We start from the raw sequence: 17,328 nt of genomic DNA on the forward strand, positions 1-17,328 counted from the left end.
TGTACTTATAGTGTAGGTGTAGGTATTATACAGTCGGCACCGCCTGACTTTTGCTTTCCTTACTGGTTTTAGTTATAGCTACAATAAAGACCAATATATTGTTATACACAATTGAGCAATGACTTATTGGTATTTGGTCCAAATCGAAACATATTTCGATACAACTGCTATGGGACATAAGGTATGAAATTTTAACCGGATTTTGATGAAAGGTGGTTTACATATATACGCGAGGTGGTGGGTATCCAAAGTTCGGCCCGGCCGAACTTAATGCATTTTTATTTGTTTTTGTTATATTCTTTATATTTTACAAAACTGAATTTTTCTAAAGTGTAAAAATGGACTGGTCAAGCTTTACTCATTATTACTTGTTACATTTTTAAACGTTGAATACTGTAATTGTTCAATAAATTTCTACTGCACGGTATTACCAGAGCTTAGCTTTTATTTTTCAATTTTTATAGGACATAAATAATAAATATATATTAACAAATATGTTCTTTACTACATTAGTGGTTTACATACAAATTTCCTAAATTAATACTAAGTGGTAATTACACATCAAATCGCTGATTGTAGTCTAGCAGGAATTTCCATAAAAGCATGTAAAACATTTTGTCTGCAGTAAATCTACTCTAATCTTGCCTTTTTGTAAGTCTATCTCAGCTATTAAACTTTAAGCTGTGATATCGGCAACACTTCCTTGCTGGAATTTTTCAATCAATAGCAGGCAATCATCTATGGTATCTTCATTGGCAATCAACGGTGAAACCCAAAGGCATAAAGTGTTTATTTTAATTAATTCAAATATTTTGTCGCATAAATCTTGGACAAAGATTAATCGATATTTTATTGAGATACTCAACAGCTCTTTGGGCAATAGAGGCATTTGCGGCAATCGTTACATTTGCGGCGTTGGAGTGAATAAAACCAGTTGCTGTAAAAAATCTTATTTTATCAATAATTTTTTCCCCAAAGATTTTCGATTCTTTTTAAGTTTTTAGTACACAAATAAATTTATTAAATACTCCTATATGTGTAGTTGCTTGTATTGCCGCTGTCGCCATCTTATCCAACACCGCCGCCACCTGGCTGCAACAACAACCTGCAAAAAAAAAAAACATTTATGATATACTCAACCGATTTAAAAACGTCGATAATTATGATATCAACCATATGTACAAATACACTATATATTATAAGCTGTCAAAGCTAGGAGTTTTTAATTAAATCGAACCAGAGACGAACACAGTTTCTGATGTACAAACATCCATTTCGGTTTGCTCACAACTGTTGAACATTACCATGGACATGGGGTACATACGCATGCGCGCTCACCTTACACGACACTGTGCACAGTAAACGGCAGTTGTTAATTTCCACAGTCCATGTCATAGAATCATAAATGATTAATGCTTATTTTTTGGCAAGTAATTGAAATTGATTATTTCGATTATAATGATCTGAGATCAATTTAAATAAGCTATTAATGTTTAAAATCGATTTAAAAATATAACAAGTAAGAGCGTGCTAAGTTCGACCGGGCCGAATCTTATATACCCTCCACCATGGATCGCATTTGTCGAGTTATTTTCCCGGCATCTCTTCTTAGGCAAAAAAGGATATAAGAAAAGATTTGATCTGCTATTAGAGCGATATCAAGATATGGTCCGGTTTGGACCACAATAAAATTATATGTTGGAGACCTGTGTAAAATGTCAGCCAATTCGAATAAGAATTGCGCCCTTTGGGGGCTCAAGAAGTAAAATAGAGAGATCGATTTATATGGGAGATGTATCGGGCTATAGACCGATTCAGACCATATTAAACACATATGTTGATGGTCATGGGAGAATCCGACGTACAAAATTTCAGGCAAATCGGATAATAATTGCGACCTCTAGAGGTTCAAGAGGTCAAAATCCCAGATCGGTTTATATGACAGCTATATCAGGTTATAAACCGACTTGAATCATACTTGGCACAGTTGTTGGATACCATAATAAAATACTTCGTGCAAAATTTCATTCCAATCGGATAAGAATTGCGCCCTCTAGAGGCTCAAGAAGTCAAGACCCAAGATCGGTTTATGTGACAGCTATATCAGTTTATAAACCGATTTGAACCATACTTAGCACAGTTGTTGGATATCATAACAAAACACGTCGTGCAAAATTTCATTCCAATCGGATAAGAATTGCGCACTCCAGAGGCTCAAGAAGTCAAGATCGCAAAATCGGTTTATATGGCAGCTATATCAGGTTATGGACCAATTCGAATTCATAGTTGTTGGATATCATAACAGAACACATCGTGCAAAATTTCATTCTAATCGGATAAGAGGCTCAAGAATTCAAAACCCATGATCTGTTTATATGGCAGCTATATCAGGTTATGGGCCGATTTGAACCATACTTGGCACAGTTATTGGATATTATACCAAAACACGTTGTGCAAAATTTTATTCCAATCGGATAAGAATTGCGCACTCTAGAGGCTCAAGAAGTCAAGACCCAAGATCGGTTTATATGGCAGCTATATCAAAACATGGACCGAAATGGCCCATTTACAATACAAACTGACCTTCACTAATAAGAAGTATTTGTGCAAGATTTCAAGCGGCAAGCTTTACTCCTTCGGAAGTTAGCGTGCTTTCGACAAACAGACGGATGGACATGGCTAGATCGACATAAAATGTCGCGACGATTAAGAATATATATACTTTATGGGGCCTCAGACGAATATTTCGAGTAGTTACAAACAGAATGACGAAATTAGTATACCCCCATCCTATGGTGGAGGGTATAATAATAACATATTTAGACAATAACCTTCTTTTTAAGCCCATACATAGGGTCGGATGACGGGAGGCTTAAACCAACTCACTATTTCAAATTTCGATGAAATCGGTTAATAACTAAAGTTTTTTATGAGCTTTTTATGAGCAGACCTTCTTCAGATCTACCTTTATCGGCTGATTGGTCTCTATGGCAGCTGTATCTTAATAAAGTTCGATCTAAAATATATTTTGGGCGGATGTCGGGAGGCTTAAAACAACTCACTCTTTCAAATTTCATCGAAATCTGATAGAAAGTAAAGTAAAGACCCTTTATCAGCAGATCGGTCTATATGGCAGCTATATCTAAGTATACTCTGATCTGAACCATATTAAGATCGGATGCTAAGAGGCTTTAATCTACTAACTTTTCCAAATTTAAGCAAAACCGGGTAATAAATTAAACTCTTATGGGCTTCAGACACCTTATCGTCAGATCGGTCTATATGACAGCCATATCTTAATATAGTCCTATCAGAACCATATTTAGGTCCTATGTTGCAAGACCTAAAATTACTCACTGTTTTAAATTTCAGCGAAATCGGTTCGAAAATATAGTTTTATGGGCTTCAGGTCCTTTATCGGGAGATCTGTCTATATGGCAGCTATATGTAAATATAGTCCGATCTGAAGGCTGTAGAGTGATTCCAACAGACGGACGGACATACGGAAGGCGGACAAACAATCGAACATCGTTAAAGCTTCTTAGAATTTTACGACGATCCGAAATATATATACTTTGTAGGATCGGAAATTGATATTTCGGTGTGTTGCAAACGGAATGACTAAATGAATATACGCCCTATCTTACGGTAGTGGGTATAAAAAACACAAATTTTGCACAAATACTTCCTACTAGTGTACGTCGGTTGGGATTGTAAATGGGCCATATCGGTCCATGTTTTGAAATAGCAGCCATATAAACCGACCTTGGGTCTTGACTTTTTGAGCCTCTAGAGGGCGCACTTCTCGTCAAATTTGACTGAAATTTTGCACGCGGTGTTTTGGTATCACTTTCAACAATTGCGATAAGTATGCTTAAAATCGGTCCATGTTTTGATATAGCTGCCTTATGAACCGATCTCGGGTCTTGATTTCTTGAGCCTCAAGAGGGCACAATTCTCGTCCGATTTGACTGAAATTTTGCACGTAGTGTTTCGGCATCACTTTAAATAACTGTATTAAGTATAATTCAAATCGGTTCATAATCTGGTATAGCTGTCATATAAACCGAACTTGTATCTTGACTTCATGAGCCAATAGAGCGCGCAATTCTCATCCGATTTAGCTGAAATTCTGCATGAGGTGTTTTTTTATTACTTCCAATAACTGTGCTAAGTATGGCCCAAATGGCCCAGATATAGCTGCCATATAAACCGATCTGAGGTCTTGACTTCTTAAGCCACTAGAGATTGCAATTATCATCCGATTTAGCAGACATTTTGTACAACGGCTTCTCTCATGACCTTAAACATACGTGTCTAATATGGTCTGAATCAATCAATAGCTTGATACAGCTCCCATATAAACCTATCTCCCGATTTTTCTTCTTGAGCCCCTACAAGGCGCAATTCTTATCCGAATGAACTGAAATATTACACAATGACTTCTCTTTGTTTGCCTAAAAAGAGATACCGCACATAGAACTCGACAAATGCGATCCATGGTGTTTTAATTTATGAAGGAACATGGGGGATATGCGCTTCGAAAAAGGTGTTTTTTTTTTTTTAAGACACTCTAATATATACTTTAGGGGGCCGGTGGGTATAAAACAAAGTTTTCGTGCCTCACTGTATATAGCCATGCAACTGTATCTGGTATAGTGCATACTTATATACTTACTAGCCATCCCTGTAATGATTATAACAATCATATCAATTAAGTCTATCCAAAGCAGAGAATCCACTAATAACCGCTTGTCCTTTGGCGGCACAAGCCAAATGCTTTTTCTCCATTTGAATAATTAACAAATACATTAGCCATGGTGCTTTAAGTTGTATATGATGGTTGAAGGCAGTTTTTGTGGGTAGTTGTAATAGATTAACAAATAAAGAGGTTTGACAACAACAAATAACCAAAGAAAAACACCCTAAGCGCAGCCAGGTCGAAACTTGGATACACATCGCCATGGATGCTATAATCGAAATGGGAAATGAATGCTTGGTTTTATGTTGCTCAACGAGTCCTGGCCTGTATGGATGGACTAATAAATCCTCAGAACAGACTGACATGAAACTATAGAATCAGATACCAAGGTCATTGGTATTATTCGTTGCTTTATTACGTTACCATATAGAAGCCATATCCAAATGTGACACGACCTGTACAATGTTTGGTTAGGACAACGGGAGGGTTAGTTTAACTCATGTTTAAAATTTTATTTCAAGTTCAAAAAATATGGGAATAGAATAGGGAGAAATTGACTATATATAACACCAACACGTGAATGCTTCTCCGGGACATAAGCCCACAATCATTCCAATTTTAACTCCCTAAGTGTCAGGCATTAGTGCTCCGCGTCTGCACATGCATTACAGCGTGTTGAAGATTTCCTGGTCAAATCAGATCCATCTTATCCACGTATCTGATGAGACTCTCAGAGACATATTTGTAAGTTGGATGAGATCGGAGAAAAACCGCTGACCTTGGATGGAAAGCCTGTGGCTTTGTAGACAAGGGCATGAGAAGAGCAGGTGCTCGATTGGCTCCTCCTCATCCTCATCCTCAACAAGACAAAGTCTGCAGTAGTCGTTGTGCGGGGCTCCCTTTCGCACATTGTATGACTCTTGTAATCGTACTCCGCAACTCCTTATCATGGGTCAGCAACTCAATCGTCCTCTTCCGGTCAACAGCTAGCAATAGTGTCCTGGCAATTCGACATCCACCATCCACAGACACCCATTTCGCTACCGCCTCTGTACTGGCCATCTACTCTTCTATGTGCAGTAGTCGTTGTGCAGGGCTCCCATGAGCGCAGCCATATCTCCTTTCGCACAGTGTATGACTCCTGTAATCGTACTGAGTAACCCCTTACCATGGGTCAGCAACTCAATCATCGTCTTCCGGTCAACAGCTAGCCATAGTGTCCTGGCAATTCGACATCCACAGACAGCCACTTCGCTACCGCCTCCGCACTGGCCAACTCCTCTTCAATTTTTAGTAGTTAGACAAATGGCACGTGGGCAAGACCGGCTACAGGTCTGCCTTCCGTGGAGGAACCGTTCCTGGCATACTCGTCCGCCTTCTCGTTTTCCAGAACACCAATGTGAACGGGAATCCAGGACAACACAACGTCATGAGTTCATTCAAAGCTCCCAAAAAATTCCGTCACGCATTTCGACCTCACCGTCTTTGAATTCAAGGCCTTGAGGGTCGCCATACTGTCCTCACATATTCTGAGTTTCGAAGGTGGTAGGACCACCCCCCGGATCTTCTTGGCACAGACCACTGCTTGAAAGATCCTACACTAGTCCGGTAGTCTAGTAGATGTCGAGGAGTCTGAGTAGACCCCTAATCCCCACTCTGACTCCATCCTGGAGCCGCTAGTGACGACCGAGGTCTTATCCAACTAAAAACCACTTCTTTAAGCGTTCCATTTCACCCTACCGAGAGAGCGTATCCGGAACAACCTCTCTTCAGTCGGTCTCATAGAAGGTAGTCTGAGACCCTCCTCAGCATACCTTCTGCATTAATGGTTTCCAGAATGTAGCAGTAGCTATGTCCGCCTTCTTTCAGTATGCCAAGTTCCCCAGCCTATGCGCTATCATAGCGGCACAGCCCGGAATATATACCTCAACAGGTTGTAAATTCAGCGTGACATACAGACCCTCTTGCTGTATAGATCTTAACGCCCCCTTGCTAATGACGCAGGCCAGTCTCTGTACCTTTGGAAGTTCCTTGGTCCGAGTACTCTTCTCCACAACCTTCCATCATAACAGTGCTCCATATGCCAGTACTGGTCTTACAATGTATATCCAAATACCCACTTCCTACCGAACATCATTCTGCAGGAGTAGAGGGCGCATATTGCCATTCGGTATCTTTCCGGCGTATTCCTTTTCCACGACAGTTTGGAATCGAGGAATAGGCCTAGGTATTCGCCGCCCTTGACAACAATATAGTCGTCCCGTCCATATTATTAGACATTAGACAAATGGCACGTGGGCAAGATCGGCCACAGGTCTGCCTGCCGTGGAGGATCCGATCCTGGCATACTCGTCCGCCTTCTCGTTTCCCAGAACACCAATGTGAACGGAAATCCAGGACAACACAACGTCATGCTGTACAGATCTTAACGCCCCCTTGATAATGACGCAGGCCAGTCTCTGTACCTTTCAAAGTTCCTTGGTCCGAGTACTCTTCTCCACAGCCTTCCATCATAACAGTGCTCCATATGCCAGCACTGGTCTCACAATGGCCGTGTACATCCAATGTATAATCTTCGGGCTAAATACCCACTCCTACCGAACATCCTTCTGCAGGAGTAGAGGGCGCACATTGCCTTTCGGTACTTTTCCGGCGTATTCCTTTTCCACGACAGTTTCTAATCGAGGAATAGGCCTAGATATTTCGTCGCCCTTGACAACAATATAGTCGTCCCGTCCAAAAGCTGCATCTTATATCTCCTAATGAAGAGCCCCAGCTATGTCTTCCTTAGGTTGGACCTCAAATCAATCCTCATAGCTCATCTCGATAGCCTCCACAGTTACCTTTCCATAATGTCGCTGATCGTCATCAGAAATCTGTCTCAAATCAATAGGATGAAGTCGTTCCCCTTGGCACCCGCCTTCTGACCACCCTTTCTACCAAATCCGCAATAATAGTCCTGCCGCGAAGCATATTATCCGTCCTATGGGAGACACTCAAGTTCATCCCCGTGCGGCCTAGGGCGGTGACTAGGGACCCTATCTTTACATTATTAAATACCTCCCTAATATCGAGGAAGGCCACCATCGTGTACTTCTTCTGTAGGAGAGACATTTTGGACCACTTCATGCATTGTTGTAGTGTTTAAATGACAGAAATATTTTACGTTTGAAAATTATTGAATTTTATCATCCAAATTTTTGCTCTGTGAAGAAAGGTCATCGTACGCTTCTTCCATTTTATGGGCGAAGCTCTTTTTGGCTCAATGGGTACGTAAATAAGCAAAATTGTTGAATTTGGAGTGAAGATCAGCGAGAAGCATTGCAAGAGCTATCAATGCATCCAGGAAAATTCACAGTTAGGTGCGGTTTATGGGTTGGTGGCATCATTGGAACGTACTTCTTCAAAGATGATTCGAATTGTAACGTAACAGTGAATGGTGAGCTCTACCGTGAAATGATATCCAACTTTTTTTTGCCCAAAATGCAGGAGATTGACTTGCATGACATGTAGTTGTAACAAGACGGTGTCACATGCCACATAGCAGGCGGAACAATGGACTTACTGGGAGTTGAGTTCGGTGAACATTTTATTTCACGTTCGGGGCCGTCAATTTGTCGCCTAGATCGTGCGATTTAACGGCTTTAGACTATTTTTTGTGGTGCTATGTTAAAGCTCATGTCTATACAGAGAAAACCCGCTTCAATTGACGCACTGGAAGACAACATTGAAACATGTATTTATCATTGAAGCATGAGATACCGGCCGAAATATTGAAAAGATTATGCTAAACTTGGAATAAGCGGATTGACCATGAAATAATCTTCAAACATTCAATTATATGGACCGTACCAGCGATTCAAATAAGGATTTCATTTATTTTTCTTAATTTTAAATGTTTTCCTTTTTTGAAAAACTTTTCTTTATCCCTTAAAAAATCACCTTTAATTACTAAACATCATTTATGAATCCACAGCAACTTAATCGAAATATTGTCCCATTAGGCACGAGCGTCGGGGGGTCTAGTACAATTCAATCTTCAAGTCGCTAAACGCTTAAACAGAAAATTGGTGTATATGGTAGCTATATCTAGGTATGGTTCGAGCTCCACCATATTCGTGAAAGATATGTAAGGGTCTTATACAACTCAATGTACCAAATTTCAGTGAAATCGGTTAATAAATGTGAACCATATAAGGCACGGATGTTGGAAAGCCCAATATAGCTCACTGTGCCCAATCGCAGCAAAATGGAATAATAAGCGCGCTTTTATGGACCCAAGATCAAACCTCGCTGTTCCAAATTTGGGTTACAAACGATGTTTTTATGCGTCCAAGAACTTAAATCGGAAGATCGATTGTTGTTGTTGTAGCCACATTTTCACGTGGAGGTGGCGATCCTCATCAAGCTTCTGTATGTGAGCAAGCTCGTTCGGGTCCAAAGGACCTATCGCCACGGGAACAGGGTCCCCATTGGTTATTTAAAGGTGCCAATAACCTGCCTTATCACATCGAGCATCATAGGAACTCAGTATTTGTGCAACAGCCGGTGCTGCCCGGCCCCTCACTGAGACTCTCCGCTCGATACCGCTGATTGTCTGCGACTGCCGTTGCAGCCACTCCCTATGGAGCAATCCACTATTCGCAACCTCTATACGCGCCCGGTAACTCGCAGCTAATTTTCTGTTGGCACCTATGAACACCACACAGATCGAACCTCAATATTCCAGACTGAGGTGCCCATAGCTATCGTGCCGGGGGAGATCGGTATTTTTTGGCTGCTATATCCAAATATAACCCGATGATGACGATACTCGGAAAGTCGAGGAACCAAACACAACCCATTTTGCCAAATTTCAGTGAGATATGATAATAAGTGCGTCTTTATGGGCCCAAAACTTAAATCGGGAGATCGGTATATATTGCAGCCATATTCAATTATAGACCAATCTGAACCATATAAGGTTGAACAACACAACATAGCTCACAGTGCCAAATTTCAGTAAAATGGGATAGTAAACCCGTCGATATAGGCCCAAGACCTTAAATCATGAAGCGATCTACATGACAGCTGTACCCATATATATACAGAGCTGGGCCATCTTGAACAGGGATGTCAAAGAAACAAACACAGCTTGCTAAACCAAATATCAGCGATGTAGAGTTAAAGACGCTGCTTTTATGGGCCCATGAATTTAAATCGAAAGATCGGTATATAAGTCAGCTATATTCAAATGAAGCTAGATCTTGACCACACTCGGTACGAATGTCGAGGGTCCTAACAAAACTTATTGTGCCAAATTTGGCGATATCGGATAATAAATACGCCTTTTATGGGCCCAAGGCCTTAAATTGGGAGATGGGAGTATATACCAGCTGCATCCAACTATAAACCGATCTGGGACGCATTAAACACGGATGTCGAAATACCCAACACATATCACTGTTCCAAATTTCAGCGAAATCGGATATTTAGTGTGGTTTTAGCGAGCTTAAAACATTAATTTTTCAGATCGGTCCGTAGATCGATCGATCCGTGGAGCGAATATAGATTCGGATCATTACCTTGTTGCAGCAAAGGTTCGCACCCGTTTGAACATGGCGAGGAAATTATGATCTGACCCTGCACGGAAGCTGGACATTGAAAAGCTGCAAACACAACAAATGGCTGCGGCATACTCCACTCGACTGACCCAACTGCTTGATGAAAGCACTCTTTGTTCCGATGATATAATGGCGCAGTGGCAAACTATTGCGCACTCCATGGAAAATGCCGCGAAATCCGTACTTGGGTACCGGAAGCCTCCTTCAAGAAACCCATGGTAAGACCAAGAGTGTCGAGATGCTACTGAAGCCAAGAATGCGACATATAGAGCTACCCTGCAATCAGTAGCAACGCGCCGGATGAAGGAGAGATATCGGGAGAAAAGGAGGTAGGAGAAACGTCTATTCCGCAGAAAGAAAAAGGAAATGGAAAGACGTGTGTGTGAGCGAATTGAAATGTACAGGAGTCAGAATGAAGTCCGGAGATTCTACCAAAGAATTAAACATTCAACCGATGGCTTTGGTGCAAGCACATCCTCCTGCAGAGACAAAGAAGGAAATCTGATAACTGACACAGAAAACGTGCTGAGGATATGGAAAGAACATTTTACCCAACTGCTAGTGTCCGACATTGGCGGCGAAAAAGATACCGCAGAATCAATCCGTGATGATGGTTTATAATGTTTACCTCATAGTCAGAATTAGGTCCAAGTAGCAGTGACCCGACTAAAGAACAACAAAGCAGCAGGAGCCGACGGGTTACCCGCTGAACTATTTAAGACTAGAGGTGACACGCTGATAAGGCGTATGCATCAGCTTATCTGCGCAATCTGGCTAGAAGAACGCATACCCGATGATTGGAACCTCAGAATACTATGTCCCGTACATAAGAAAGGAGACAAGACGCAATCTGCCAACTACAGAGGAATAAGTCTCTTCTTCATCGCATACAAGATACTCTCGAGCGTACTGTGTGAAATATTAAAACCTAAAGTCAATTAAATAATTTGGCCCTATCAATGCGGCTTTAGACCTGGTAAATCCACCCTGGACCAGATATTCACATTGCGGCAAATCCTGGAAAAGAACCGAGAAGGACAATCAACACCTACCATCTCTTTGTTGACCAAAAAGCCGCTTTCGATACTCCTTTAAGTTCAAAGGTATTTCAAGCCATGTCTGAGTTTGGTATCCCTGCAAAATGAATAAGAATCTGCAGGATGACACTTGCTGATACGCGTTCCTCAGTAAGAATAGGAAAGAATCTCTTCGAATCATTTGATACCAAACGAGGTTTCAGACAAGGAGACAGCCTATAGTGTGATCTCATTAATATCCTGCTGAAGAAGATTATACGAGATGCAGATGTGAATAGATATGGCACACTAATCACAAGAGAACACATGCTACTGGCCTATGCCGACAACATCGATATCATAGGTCGGTCACCGGAAATAGTAACTGCAGCCTTTGAAAGAATCGAAAAAGAGTCAGTGAAAATGGATCTGGTAGTTAATGGAGATAAGACGAAATGGATGGTTTCAACTCCCAAAAAGCCTTGCACAATCGAGCAGATAAAGAAAATGGAGAAAGTTGAGAACCACAACTTTGAGACAGTCAGTAACTTTATCTATCTCGGCACCGCCGTAACCAAAACGAATGACACCAATTTTGAGATTGAGCGAAGAACAATACTGGCAAACAGATGGTACTTTGCATTAAGTAGGCAGTTTAGAAACAAGGCCACCTCTCGACAGACAAAGATTACACTATACAAGACACTGATACTACTCGGGCTGTTATATGGTTCTGAAGCATGGGTTTTTGTGAAAGCAGATGAGGCAGTGCTTGGAGCATTTGAGAGAAAGATTCTTCGTAAAATATATGGACCAGTATGCGTTAATGGAGAATATAGGTGACGTATGAACCACGAGCAGTATTAGCTGTATGACGACGATAGCATAGTTACGCGCATCAAAATACAACGGCTGTGTTGGCTAGGTCATGTTGTCAGAATGGATGAAGAAGCTCCAGCAAAGAAGTCTTTTGAAGGCAAAACCGTGAAGACCAAAAGCACGATGGAAAGATCAAGTGGTGGGAGACACCTCGAAACTTGGTGTCAGAGATTTTAGAATGAGCGCAGAAGATCGAGGGGTTCGGCACGCTATTCTACGTTCGGCTAGTTGAGCAAATATTCTGTCATAGCCAATTAAAGTAAAGTAAAGGGCTCAAGAATTCAAATCGTGTTATATGGGAGCTATATCAGGTTTTTGGCCGATTTAGACAGTACTTGGCACTGTTGTTTGAAGTTATAACGGAACGCCAAGTGCAAAATTTCAGCCTAATCGGACGAAACTTGTGGCTTTTAGGGCCTCAATTGGAGATTGGAGATTGGTTTATAAGGAAGCTATATCTAATTCTGAACCGATATGGCCCATTTGCAATCCCAAACGATCTACCATGAGAAGACCCCATAAATTTAATATGTTCTCGATCGTCTTGTCGTTCTGAATCGATCTAGACATATCCGTCCGTCTATCAGTCTGTCGAAATACGATAGAGGTCGAACGCACAAATACTTCTTATTAGTGTAGGTCGGTTGGGATCGTGAATGGGCCACACCGGTCCATGCTTTGATATAGCTGCCATATAAACCGATCTATGGTCTTGACTTCTTTAGCTTCTAGGGGTTCAATTCTTATTCCGATTAGGGTGAAATTTTGCACGTGGTGTTTTGGTGTTACTTCCAACAACTGTGCCAAGTATGGACTAAATCTGTTGATAATTTGAAATAGCTGCCACATAAACCGACCTTGGGTCTTGACTTCTAGAGCTTCTAGAGGGTGCAATTCTTATTCGATTTTTTTGAAATGTTCCATGAATGCAACGGTATGATTCCTTATAAATGTGTCCTTATAAATGTCAATTTAGACCATACTAAATTAATTCATAACCTGATATAGCCGCCATATAAACCGATCTCCTGATTTGCCTTCTTGAGCCTTTAGAGGGCGCAATTCCTATCCGAATTGGCTGAAACTTTACAAGAAGAGTTCTGATATTATTTCCAGCAACTGTGTAAAGAATGGTTCAAATCGGTCTATAGCCTGATATAGTTGCCATATAAGCCGATCTAGGGTCTTGACTTCTTGAGCTTCTAGAGGGCGCAATTCTTATCCGATTTTACCGAAATTTAACATGAAGTGTTTTATTTTGACTTTCAACAACTGTGTCAAATATCAGTGCACATATGAACCGATCTCCCGATTAGACTACTTGAGGTTCTAGAGGGCCCAATTCTTATCCAATATGGTTGAAATATGGCATATGTCGTTTTGGTATGTCTTCCAACAACTTTTTCAAGTATGGTGTAAATTGGAATATAACCTGATATAGCTGCCATATAAAGCGATCTCCCAACTTGGCTCTTTGAGCCTCTGGAGGGAGCAATTATTGCTCGATTTGACTGAAATTTTTGAGGTGGTGTTTTTCTTAGACTGGAGTTTTTCTATTTGAAAAAGTTATTCAAAGAATTCGATAAATGCGATCCATGGCGGAGGGTATAGAAGATTCGGCTCGGCCGAACTTAGCACGCTTTTACTTATTTTCTAATTTTTTTTGGATTTTCTCCCACTGTGCGCTGTTGTGACAACAACAGACGAATGGACATGTCTAAATATACCATAAATGTCAAGAAGATAGAGAACATACATTTCATAGGATGGGGAAATGCACGTGTAACAAAGTAAAGGATTAGATGGGTATACCCCACCAAAACCTATGATGATGGTTATGAAAATATTTAATCAACACCTTAAACTTGTTGAGGAAATCCTTTTGGTTATTATAAAACAAAAGGCTTAAGGCATTGTTATAATTAGTTGAGTAGGCTTTGAGAATGTTCACTTCAACAAACTCCTCGGATATTATTGGATTTTTGCAGTTGCTTACGCTACAACGTGAGTTTAGTGAAGCTTTGATTGGACTTATAAGGCATGCCGAAAAGGAACAGTATTTTCATACAATTATCTACGCTAATTGTGAAGATGAAATTCAATGCCAAGCAACGCTGCCAGCATGTGACATAAGCACTATAGCCCAAGGGCTGAATGTGCCAATGATTCAAATCAAATGGAATGCTTCTTTACATTTGGCGTCTTGGCTAAATAGAGAAGTTTTTACATTGATGCCAATGTCCGGTATAGGATCTCGTGATGAAGAAATGCTTGAAAATCTTTGGGTGATATTGAGAAACAATGTCAAAAGTCGTCTATTGCTGTTGTTTGGAGAAACAGCAAAGGATGAATATATTTGGAGAATTTTGAAATTTTGTTGTGACCATAGTGCAATAAACGTGGTGGCGTTAAAGCAAAACTTTTTGCATACGCAGGTTTTCTACACACCAAAGTTATTTCCCGAATTTGAAATTTTAACGAGAACTTTTGAGATCTTGTCGCCTCAGATTCTATATCATGATCAAGTGAAGAATATGTTTGGGTTTCCTTTGCTCTTAAGGCTAAACAAGAAAAACACCAGAGCCTATATTATCGAAAATGCAGATAACAAATTAACCCTGGGCGGCCATCTGGGGCATTTCTTCGAGGAATTTGCCAAATGGCATAATGCTACGATCTCGTTACCGGGGTACAACCTTGATGCTGACTCGGCACCTTTTCAAATATTGGAACTATTTTTGGCAAACGGCAGCTACAATATGATTATGAGTCTGTATCTCACCAACCTTGGCAGTGACATAGTCTTTAGCAATATTTACGATTTCGAAGACTGGTGCGTAATGGTCCCCACGGAAAGATTTTTTCCGGCCTACATGTTCTATGGCAAAATTTTCAGCCGTCGCATAGCTTTGCTAATTGTGAGTGTGGTACTAATTTTGGCTGTTTTGATAGCAGTTACATATTGGCTGGAAGGCTACTCACTGCATTTAAAAATTGTTGCGCTTAAAGTTTACGTTTTCAACGGAGTGCTTGGACAGTCGTTTCAAACGGATACCCGATTTACCGGAGTTCGCAGTTGTCTATGCTTGCTGGCTTTCTTACTGGGAATTATAATTAACACCACCTATGTGGCGTATCTGCAAACATACAATACAGAACCCCCTGCCGAGAAGGCTTTAAATACCTGGGATGATATTCGCGCGTCTGAGACTCAAATGGCTCTATTTGAGGGTGAAATAGCCTCGGTGGCATATTTTGATGAAACCATCTTGACTCGGATAAGGATAAAAATATACTCAAATCAGAGTGAGTTTTTCGAACTAAGAGACGGCTTTGACACGCGCTACGTTTACCCGGTACCCTCACCGCAGTGGTCCATATATGATCAGCAACAGAAGTTTTTCTCCAAGCCAAAGTTTCGTCTCTCCAATATTTGTTTTGTTAAAACTTCGGGCTTGAGAGTACCTATGGAACCTAATTCGATGTTTGAAGAGGCTGTTAATTTCATGAGTGCTCAAATTTTCGAAACTGGCCTGTTAACCTATTGGAAAGCATTGGCATTCATTGAAGGCGTTCGCATGAAACGCATCACCTTATTGGATACCAGCATATTGAGAGGCTTTGTTCCAATGAAGATTGAAGATATGAAATTATTCGCTTTGGTTTACGTGGCAATGATTGCAATCTCTAGCCTATGTTTTATTGGAGAGGTTTGCTGGTTCCAGCGAAGGGAATGTGCCTGCGTTTTATTTCGCAAAATAAATATATTAAAACAAGGTTGATTAATCACACGTGGCAATCTGCTTTACAGTCCCCGAATGAAATTTTGTACCCACCATCTTTGCATGTAAATCTTAACTTTTTATATCCTGCACCACTACTGTTGTACAGGGTACTTAGTGCACAGAAAAAATGAAAACCTTGGTTTAATTAAGACATTTGTATATTCAATTAAATTTTTTGCTAAAATCGGATCTATGAAAAAATTTTTATTATTAATAAACGGATTTGCAATTTTCTTTTATTACAAGCTTCTTTATTTGCATATCAGCTAAGGTGTTAGCGATCATACAATTATATATACATATAGCCGAACCAGTCCCGGTGCGCTGCGCCCTCTTTAACTCTCTAATATCTTTTTAGGGTGGGGACACTTCGCCCTAAATGCGGATATCGAATTCGAATAAGCGTTCGAACTTTGGCGAAAACATCGAACTATATTGGCAACAGTTGCAAGGTACAGTGCCATGCGTGGTCATTTAAGAAATGTTTCCCAAAGAGGTGTCGCACAGCGGCACCTTGCTTGAATCGGAAAGCACTCATTGATGTGTGAGAATTTGCCTCTTCTCGGTTCCTGGTGTTAATGTTCTTCCGTAGGGTAATGTTCTTATTAGGGGAGGGATGGCACCTCAGACATTTCGACTCAAATATGGATATCAAATTCGTGCTGCACTTCCAAATCCCGCCTTCACCCGATATCTAACAAGTAAGAGCGTGCTAAGTTCAGCCGTGCCGAATCTTATATCCTCCACCATTGATCGTATTTGTCGAGTTCTATGCGCGGTATCTCTTTTTAGACAAACATAGAATATTGAATAAGAATAGTTCTGCTATTGGATCTTTATCAAGTTATATAAATGAATGCTGAACATTGTAGAAGTCATTGTGTAATATTTCAGTTCATTCGGATAAGAATTGCGCCTTGTACGGGCTCAAGAAGCAAAATCGGGAGATTGGTTTATATGGGAGCTGTATCAAGCTATTGATCCATTCCGACCATACTAGACGCGTATATTGAAGGTCATGAGAGAAGCCGTTGTACAAAATTTCAGCCAAATCGGATGAGAAATGCGCCCTCTAGAGGTTTAAGAAGTCAAGATCTCAGATCGGTTTATATGGCAGCTAAAGGGTGATTTTTTTGAGGTTAGGATTTTCATGCATTAGTATTTGACAGATCACGTGGGATTTCAGACATGGTGTCAAAGAGAAAGATGCTCAGTATGCTTTGACATTTCATCATGAATAGACTTACTAACGAGCAACGCTTGCAAATCATTGAATTTTATTACCAAAATCAGTGTTCGGTTCGAAATGTGTTCATTCACCGTAACGTTGCGTCCAACAGCAT

At 40.6% G+C, this 17,328-nt stretch overlaps 1 protein-coding gene across 1 annotated transcript; it reads left to right on the forward strand.

Moving 5' to 3' along the window:
- Positions 1 to 14,143: 14,143 nt before the first annotated feature.
- Positions 14,144 to 15,982, forward strand: LOC131994804 (uncharacterized). Its single transcript, XM_059361691.1, has one exon. The coding sequence runs from the start codon at positions 14,144 to 14,146 to the stop codon at positions 15,980 to 15,982; it is 1,839 nt and encodes a 612-aa protein (XP_059217674.1).
- Positions 15,983 to 17,328: the final 1,346 nt, after the last annotated feature.

Source organism: Stomoxys calcitrans, chromosome 2, assembly GCF_963082655.1.
Source record: "Stomoxys calcitrans chromosome 2, idStoCalc2.1, whole genome shotgun sequence".
NCBI classification, from domain to species: Eukaryota; Metazoa; Arthropoda; class Insecta; order Diptera; family Muscidae; genus Stomoxys; species Stomoxys calcitrans.

Excerpts from the sequence above, each read along its gene's own strand:
- LOC131994804 (XM_059361691.1), top strand. The coding sequence starts at position 14,144 with ATGTTCACTTCAACAAACTCCTCGGATATTATTGGATTTTTGCAGTTG.